Below are 9,851 nucleotides of genomic sequence, written 5' to 3'. Positions count from 1 at the left end.
CCAACCTTGGGACAGAGGTAATAATGATGAGCCAGGCCTTGAGTATCCTTACATCCCTCGTTTTTACACAGAAAGGTGGTCTTGCACTCTGCATCGTTGTCGTGAACCTCGAGACACCTCCCACAAGCACCAAGTTTCTTAACTGCTTCTTTCTTGTCTGCTACTCTGAGCATTTTAAACTTCTTACAATAATACAGCTTCCTCCCGTGGGCCCTCTCTCCACAGACAACGCACAATCCTTGGGAGTTTGAGGAATTGGTAGACCTTGTCCGGGCGTGCTTTTGTGGAATTCTTGCCTACCTCTTACCGGAGTCATCATCCCTTAATTGATCTAATTGCTCATAAATCTTCTCCTGACTTCTCAGAAACTTAAGGAGTATGTCAAACCTGTCTTCAGGTGATACAGCCTCCTCTCCCTTTGATACATAGACCAGCCACTCCTTTTTTAAACTTTCAGGTAGTTTGCTCTCCAGGGACTTTGTTAGGAGTGGATTTTTCAAGGCGCCCGTGTTCCCCAACCCACCGAGGTCGTACAAGGCTTTTTCCACAACCTGGATCAAGTCCACAATCTTCCTGGGTTGGTGGCTTCTCACTGGTGGCAGCGCCTGCAGCTCCTCAACAATTTCCAGGGCGATTGCTGTTTTGTTTCCAAATCGATTCTCAAGGATACGAAAAATTTCGTCCGCCGTTCCGTAAGTTGACAGGCGAAGGTCCCTTGCTACCTTTTCCTCAAGGCTATCCAACAGCTGGAATTTCCTCACCTCCTTGGAGCCGGTAGGTTCCCCTTGCTCTTGCAGCGCCTCCCATTCCTTTTTCCAGAGATGGAAATTTTGCTTATTTCCATCAAACTTCGGGAGTGCTGTTGGCCTCAATTTGATAGCAGGTGATCGGTGTGGGGCTTCTCCTGGGGACCCCTCGTTTTCTAACTTCACTTGTAATAAGGTAGCTTTCCCTGAAATCAAGTCAAGCAGCCGCCCTTCCGCATCCCTTATGCGCTGCCGAAAGTCAGGGCGCTCTTCATCTGGGACCCAGCGAGTCCATCGGCGAATGGCTTCCTTTGCTGCTTTCACCAACACCTCAAGGTTATCAAGCATTAAGTCATATACCTCCAATTTCAGGCAAGATTTATTTTTCTCCAGCTGCCTCCAATACCAGGGACAATTCAGGATAGCCAAACCCTTGCCACAGAACACTCCGGACTGCCTCCTCCACATCCCCAAGCTTTTACTCACACTCCTCTGCTGTCCTTTTAACGTCTTGCACTTCACCCTCTTTGGAGGTAGCCGCGAGCTCCTCTTCCTCAGTCCAAGCAGCATTCACCTCCTCATCTGCCTCCATTACGCGGTCAGCCTCCAGTGCAACCTTGCTGAAGGCTTCCTCCAGTTCTTCCGCCGACATCTTCTTGCAAGACTTCATCACTGAGTTTGCTAGTCGGGAAAACCGCTGTTTGGCAGTCGTTCTCTCTTTCTTTAACTGCTGCAGAGACTTTGACTCAGCCATCTTGGGCTTTGGAATGAACTTTAATTCGGCTTACCGGGCTTGGCTTGGCAGGAGCCGTGGGTAGCTCGGACAGAGCAGTGGGGCTGGGGACTCAGCTACAGGTGGACTTGGCGGGAGCTTTGGATGGACTCGGCGTCACAAGAGCTGTTGGGCCAGCTTGATCGGAGTTTCTTCAAGCAGTCTCAGCGGTTTTTCACTGTCAAGTGTTTTACTTCTTAAGCTGTGCTTTAACCCTCACTTGATAGGGATGAACCAATCATGAACATTAAACTGTTTCACTCAATAACCAGGCCTCAATTGGATCTTTGCCCTTTTTTCTTTTATTTGTCTTCACCTCTTGAAGCCCAGACATTACAGTTGAAAAACCTTCAAAACCAGAAAACACCAACAATTTACTTTTTTGCATGTTTGAGGTAAAACAGACACATAGAGCTCAAAAGTGATTAATTATCAAACTTAGCACTAGACATATATATAAAAGTAAATACACAGATCTCTTCATGAACTATTTAAGTTTAAATTCATTCACAAACATTAAATTACTATTTAAATTACAGGAGGCACAATGAATTGCATGAGTATTTAAATATTCAAACAGTGAATTTAACTCATTTTTTACCCATACAAAGTATTTTCAGTACATATTCACTCCCATTAAAATTGTACAAACTACTACTTTAACATTTAAATATTTTTAATTTCCATTTTAGGCAAATATTATATAAAAATAGGACCATGCACGATTTTAAACCATGTCTTTCCAAATCAACAATATCCCAAATGTCGGAGCACATATCAGAATTAAATCACTAAATTAAGTGATTTCGTAAATACCACGTGAGTGTCTACAACACACAAATACTACAGCACGCAAACATAAATGTCTTCTTCCACCCGCACCTCAACGCCTCATCAGCGTGCAACAAAGTCTGATTAATGTGGCGATCTTACCGGCTGTCTGTTCAGTCTTTTGATTTGGTACCGATATCTGCACAGCTTCAGTGAAGTCTGATTAGAAAGCCGCTTTCCTTTCTCGCGCTGTACTGGCGTTGTTGCTGGTACTAGCTGACACATTGAATCTGAAATGTGCGTGTCTTTCCTGCTTGATTGCCCACAGGTGAGTGATAATTTGTTCCGCCTCATCGCTGACGAAAAGGGGCGTTCGTCGCGACAAATAGATAATACATTACACCGGCGCCGGTTGGAGTAGAAGCTCAACCCAATATCCTTTGTCTGGGGTTTATATAGTGAAAGTCTTAAAGAAAAGAATACAACTGCAAGGGAACCTTTATTTTAAAGAGTGTGAGAGAAGTAGTGATGTAGCCTGTAAAAGTATAATTATTTTTCAGGGTCAAACTCCTGATCCCAGTTTGATTTTTTACATGCCAGCATTAAAAAAAAACAAAATTTGTAATCCGAATTTCATCCAAAACTATTTAACCTACTTTTTTTTCACCGATACTCATCTCATGAATATCCAGTTTAGCCAGCTTAAATGAAAAGTGACTCGATCTTGCCAACCTCCTTGTGTGCTTTTTAAATATTTAAATGACAATTTCTGTGTTAATGACACTGATCTATAATAAAGAATAAAAACCTGCATGAGTCCTGGAAGCGGTGTAGGTTTCAGCCAGTCACATTGAGGGTTTCTGGACAGATAGTGGCTCTGGTTTGCACCGTTTGCATCAGATAGTCTGTGGTTGGTCTGGCCTGGTTGGGAGTTGAGGCTGAACTTTGCTCTGTGTGTGTTTGTGGAGATTCATGTTTTAGTGCACTTCTCCTTGTAATCAGCCTTCATGGAGATCAGATTCAGTTCATTTTGTAGCTTGACTTTCTGTTACCTCTAATTAATTATATGTAAGCTTAAATCACAATGTATAGACAATAATTGACAAAAGTGCATTTATTACTCTGTTTATACTTATTAAGATTGGTGACTGGTGGTATTCTGCAATTCAATAGTTTTTTGCATAACTGACAACCAGCACTGTGCTAGTTCCATGTCTTTTGTATTCATCCATGCCTTCATGCATTAATTCATTCATCTGCTCCTGCTTATGTATAATCTACAAACTTATACTTTAAACTTGGCATTTTGCACTGCTACAATATTGTTGTTTCTCATGAGAAATTGCTTGTGATGTTTTCCATTTTAAGTCGCTTTGGAAAGAAGCTTCTGCTAAATAAGAATCAGAATTAGATTTTTTAGATAAATATGTCTTTGTGTTTTATCATCTCACATCTCTCATATCTTTTCACCTTAAGTCAAGATTTCATGTCTATTTATGTACATGCTGTGTCCATATGCCGTGTGTACATTGTCCCTGTGATTTTGCATCATTCCTTACTTCAGGGATTCCCAAAGGTTTTTGTCATCTGGACCTCTTTGATCTAAAATATTACAATTTAACAACACATTTGCATTTTTACTTGAGAAACATTTTATAGCAATTGTAAATTTAAAGCGCTTTGAGTGCTGAGAAAAGCTCGATGTGTCAGGACTCTGGTTTGATCATCAGCCCTTCTGTTGTGTTGTCAGTTTCTCTCACTCTGCCGTCACAGCTGCACCTTATTCTAATCAGTGCTCCCGCTCTCCGGCTTACACACACACCTGTCTCCCATTTTGCATTGATTTTCTCTACTTATGCTTCTCTCTTTCTCGGGATAAGTATTACATGGTGATCATTTGTAATAATTGCGTGTCTGTGATCTTAATCCCGTGCGAATCGGCCATAATTTGTAAAGTAAAAATTCGCCTGCAAATGACCTACCATATTTCGCCGAACACCGAGGTCCGGTGGTAATATTAGTCCCATGCGAATCGACATCTCTGTGATTTGGCCAGGTCTTATATAATTTTTCCAAGGTTTTGTTTCCTGTGCGCCTTTTTATCCATCTTTTGCGAAGAATGGAGCCTGCGTTGCACAACTATACTGGTGTCAGAGGGGAGGTGTGTGGGGGAAAGGAGACATTGCTGCGGTGGGGGTGTGGGTGAGGGTGAGGATGAGGGTGACAAGGGCTGATTAAACCTATTGAAAAAATCATTCAGCTCATTGGCCATCTCCATTGTCCCCCCTGTAGCTCTTGTCTTTGTGTTATGACCAGTGATGGTCCTCATGCCATCCCAGACCTCCCTCATGTTGTTCTCCCTCAGCTTCTCCTCCACTTTCCTCCTATACCACAACTGGCAGAACGAAGGCTTATCTAAAATTACTGATTAGATGGAAATGGATGACATGTATAGCAGTATCCGGTAAGGAACTTTATTCTGTTTATGATTATACTAGACCTATAACGACAAGACATTTCCAAGCAATAGCCTATTGACATCATATCCGGGAGATAAGTTTGTAAATTCGAGTAAAATCATAGGCTTCGCTTATCCCGTGTGAATGCGCCACACGAAATTCATGCGGGGGGTAACTCTAATTCACACGAGGTCCCCAGATAATACTAATCCCGTGTGAATAGGGCTTTGGTTACCATCCGTTTCACTACTGTCCTAAAAGAACAGCCTTGTTCTAGTCGTGCATAGTTTACATGCCTTTATTTAATCTTGTTTTTTTTCCCTCTGATTTGCATAGTCCCTGTACTCAATCCTGTTTCGGTTTACTCACCCGGTGTTGATCTTCTGCTCATGTTTTGGACTATTGCCTTGGCTTTACCCCCGGGCTGTGGATCTGCCTCTGTTTTTAACCCCTGCCTACCCCTTGGATTTCGTGTCTGTCCCGCCCTTTGGTTGGTGGCTCGGCTGCCGGCTTTATATTTGTGTTTTATTTTATTTTTTGGACAGTAAATTAGTGATCTGCTAAATCTGTTCTTGGGTCCCTTTTTATCCCAGTACCCCTTAACACTGTTCAATGTAACTAATTATTATTATTAATTGTTATTACTGTTAAGATGTATAATTATTATGCTCTAATTTATATTTGTTTTACCTACTTTCAGTTTTGTTATTTTTATGCCCCAGCCAATCACACTGCAAAGAGTACGTCATGTGACCTAATCAGTGACTGAATGAATGCACGTCTTTTAGTTTAAAGGAGCATTGCGTAGGTTCTGAAATTTCTAACCGTTACTGACACCAGTGGCCGTTAGAGAAACTCCAGTCAATCTCATGCTCGTTCTCGGTGCGCACGCTCGTATGAGAACGACCACAGCAACCAGAGAGTTGTATGTCTTACCTTTGCAGTAAAAAGAAAGCCAGCTCGGGTCTGTTTTTATACCCAGCGCTGACCGGTGCTCCCTCCAAGAATCAAATGCTGCTCCGATGTTGACTCTTGTCTTGTCTTTGCACGACGCCGGTCACTCTCTATTTTGGATAGATAAGATTTTTTTTTTTACTTACGAGGAGTTTCCGTGGGTGTCTGGATTGTGCTGGAGGCTGGTCGCTTCTTTCCGTCCGCAGAGTCCATTTGAAACACTAACATTACTGCTAACGATTGCCGGATGTAAGCCCAAGTAGACGAGAACGTGCATGACGTCACATTTTGTGAGTTTTCGCGCCAATTCGGACTCGTCTCCTCCACACACAATTGAGCCTACAGGCTGATAGTTTGCAGGGACTGAAAGAGACTATTTTAAATGAGCCTTCTGACGAAGATGAGGAAGAAAACGTGAAAAACGCCAAAGCTTATGCAGAGCTGATACACCTGGATGACAAGAGTCTCTCGCTGGTCATGAGAGAAGCAGCAGACGACGGATGTGCGGCGCTGGAGATTTTGCGTTGATATTGCGTTGATGCTGGCAAGGGGAAGCCCAGATAATAAGCTTGTACACAGAGCTAACTTCACTGCAAAAGTCCCCCAGTGAGGGTGTTACGGAATATGATATCAGAGCTGAGACTGCAATCATTGCTTTGAGAAATGCAGGTGATTATCTGAGTGACGGACTTTTAACAGCAGTGGTTTTGAAAGGACTTCCAGAAACATTTAAGCCATTTTTTATCCATGTTACTCAGAGCGATGATAAAATGACTTTTGCCGAATTTAAAACAAAGCTTTGAAGTTATGAGGACACTGAAAATATGCGAACAATTGCATCCGGGGACAATGTAATGAAAGCAAAAGCACAGCTTGGAACGAAATCCACTTTAGCTGACTGCGGCTGCAAGTGCTGACATGGTCTGTTACAGGTTTGGCACATTAAGCAAGAACATGCCAGCGTAAACAGTGGTGCAATCGGTGCAAAAGTACCACTCACCGTGATGCAACCTGCAGGCGGAGAAAGCAGCGGGATAACGCAAGAAAGGTGTCCGAGGAGACCAGTAACAAGGAGTATGTTTTTCGGGCAAGCAACGCTGAGATGAGGAGCCATGAGGATAAGAGGAGAGGCCTAATGGTGGATGCAGGTGCAACTTCACACATCATCACAGACATTGCAAAGTTCCAGAGGTTCGACAGCAGTTTCCAGGCTGACACACATTGCGTGGAATTGGCTGACGGCACGAGGTGCAACGGGGTCGCCAAGCATAGAGGGGACGTAGTAGTATGTTTGGTGGACAACAGAGGACGGCGTTTCAAAACAACACTGAGAAACGCGCTGTACATCCCAACGTATCCACAGGACATCTTCTCTGTGAAGGCAGCCACCTTAAACGGAGCAACAGTGATCTTCAGAGAAGGAAAGAACGTTCTGGTACATAAAGACGTACCGAATTCCCCATACACGTGCACAACAAACTGTACTATTTGCACACAATAGACAATGAATGTGTTGACCAATGTAAAAAATGTTATGACTTACAGGCATGGCATGAGATATTAGGTCATTGCAATTATGGGGATATAATTAAGCTGGAGAATGTTGTTGATGGTATGGAAATTAAAAGTAGAGGAGACAAACCTATCCCACCTTGTGAGATTTGCACATAAGGGAAGTTTATTGAGACTAGAGACAGAACCCCAGATGCGAGAGCCTAAGCAGCTCTAGAAATGGTACACATCGATTTAGCAGGACCTCGGTTTCCAGAGACGGACATAGATATGCATTATCTTTCACTGATGATTATTCTAGTGCGGTGTTTGTGTATTTTTTGAGAAACAAGAGTGACACAACGGCCGGTACAGAAAGATTCCTTGCTGATATGGCTCCATAAGGGAGAGTTAAATGCATCAGGTCTGACAATGGGACAGAATTCACAGGAAGGGAGTACCAGGCATTATTGAGTAGAAATGGTATTAGACATGAGCAGGGCCGGCTTTGCCAACAGGCGACACAGGCGGCCGCCTGGGGCGCCATCTGCTGGACGGGGCGCAAAATTGCAGAGTTTAAAAAAGTTAATTAAAAAAGTTAAAGAAAAAAAAAGTTAATTAAATGTATGTATCGTATTATGAAAGCTGCGCACACGCTGTACACTTTTACTGTGCACTGTCCACACACTGCTTGTATTTGTCCATTTCTTTTACTAGATTATACAATCCTAAAAAACGACTGAGTCACTCTGACAGGCAGCTGTCAAACTCACGCGCATTGCTCAGCAACCGGGAGTGGCGCGAAAAAATCTGACAGCTGGTTTTAGCGCTTTAAATGCGCTTTAAACGCCCCTTGGCGGTTGTAGGCTATAAATTATCATATATTGTATAATCTTTTATTATGAAAACAACACCCAAACCATCGGGATCGGGTTTCCGAAAAAGAAGGAAGGAGGAGGAAGAAAAACGGGCCCAAAGCAGAGGTATGTAGACTATATCATCAAGCTCACAGCCAGTGGTTAAATTGGGCCGGGGCTCAGCCGGGGCTCGGAACATAAGCCTGCCAGTGTCGCAAAAAGTGGGTATACCGGTATGTGTAGCGGAGAAGGCGCCCTCACAAGATTTATGAGGAGTAGGCGCCCTCAAAAAGATGGATAAAAAAAAAAAAAGCGGCCGGGGGCTAAAATCAAAATAGTCCATTCGTTTTGTTTCTTTTGTTTTGCTTAATCGGCGGCGCTGGGTTAGTGCTGGTGTAATGCATTGGTAAAAAAAAAAGTTAGCGTTAGCTTTTTTTCTGACACAAAAATCAATCTCACCAAGGGCAACCAAAGGGCTGATCTTTGTCTTCCTTCTGCTGAAAATCGTAGTCATCTGTGAAAAATGTCAAAGGCTTAAATAAGTCTAAAGCTAAAGTAAATGGGTGCCTTCAGCAGAATTTAAGTTTACTAAAGAACCTCCTGTTGCACAATCACTTTCAACAAGTGTGATGTCAGTAGTGTGGTAAAGAAAGTCCTGCCAGATTATGTGCAAACACTATCAACAGACGAGAAAGTGAATTCTGGCAGCTTTACCGCTTATACAGATTATACGTTGTTTGCTCGGTGGGAAATTTCACAACAATGAAGTTCACTGTAGCAGCCTTTCTTTTTCTGACCTGCCTGGCATTGCTATCCACAAAAGAAGGAAAACAGAAGCATTTTCTGCATACTATTGGCAATATCCATTGTATTTGATAATGTTAAGTAGTCTTAATTTTTTTTAAAGGATAAAAAATTGTCATGTGTCAAGTCACCTTCATTTTTAAAGCACTTCATACAATACAGATTGTTTTAAAAAAATGATCAGTGATGCAAATATGAATCAGTTCTGCTGTAAATCCGCTCTAAAAATGTGTTTAAGAATTATTGCTCACTCTTACTCTCTGTTCATGAAGTCTTTGCTGCTAGACTGTTTGCTCCAACGCTGCCAGTGTGCTCGAACAGATTCAGGAAAACCAATTAATCCCAAACTAACTCAGGACGTACAGACGATTCCTGCTGGAGCGACATGCAAAAACATGCAGATCATGTGAGTGTGATACACCAAAGATCTGTACAATCTGGATGCATGATAGATTCAAATTAATATTGTCTCTTAATCTGTTTTTAATCAGTGTTCATTAAACCTTCTTTGTCTTACACAGTGTCACTCTGAAACAAGGACAGACCTGCCTCAATCCTAAAGATGAATGGGTGAAAAAGATCATCGAAGGATAATTTCTGATTTATGTTTATGCAAAAGCTTATGGTTTTTCTTAGAGACCAGTAAAAAAAATGCATCTGTTCAATGCAAACCTGTATCGTCTCCCATTGCAAAAATGTCAATTCAACTCTGTTTGGATGCAGATGACTTGCTTATTAAAAGCAATGAAATGAGAAACACATTCTGACTAAGCAAATTTATGAAAACTGCATGATGGCAAATGTTATTTTTTTCTGAAAACTGATCTACCATAAATGACACTTCGCATTAATAAAGTATAGAACATATGCTTAAACATGTTTTGAGAGCTGATATTATTTATATTTCATGCCTGGGAAAATTGTGATTTCATAATACGCAAAGAATGATGCAAGAATCATCCTTTTTTTCACTTGCATATCTTCCACAGAACTTCTT

The 9,851-nt window shown here is 42.0% G+C and overlaps 1 protein-coding gene across 1 annotated transcript; it reads left to right on the top strand.

Annotated features, from left to right (window-relative positions):
- Positions 1-8,666: 8,666 nt before the first annotated feature.
- On the top strand, positions 8,667-9,525 carry cxcl8b.3 (chemokine (C-X-C motif) ligand 8b, duplicate 3). Its single transcript, XM_077227636.1, is given in 4 exon segments — positions 8,667-8,870; positions 9,121-9,151; positions 9,153-9,260; positions 9,376-9,525. Coding segments are annotated over 4 exon segments (270 nt in total). The 5' UTR covers positions 8,667-8,812; the 3' UTR covers positions 9,449-9,525.
- Positions 9,526-9,851: the final 326 nt, after the last annotated feature.

This window comes from Siphateles boraxobius, unplaced genomic scaffold (assembly GCF_051911475.1).
Source record: "Siphateles boraxobius isolate OS27281-9 unplaced genomic scaffold, OSU_SipBor_1 130, whole genome shotgun sequence".
NCBI classification, from domain to species: Eukaryota; Metazoa; Chordata; class Actinopteri; order Cypriniformes; family Leuciscidae; genus Siphateles; species Siphateles boraxobius.
This window is presented reverse-complemented; position numbering and strand designations above follow the sequence as displayed.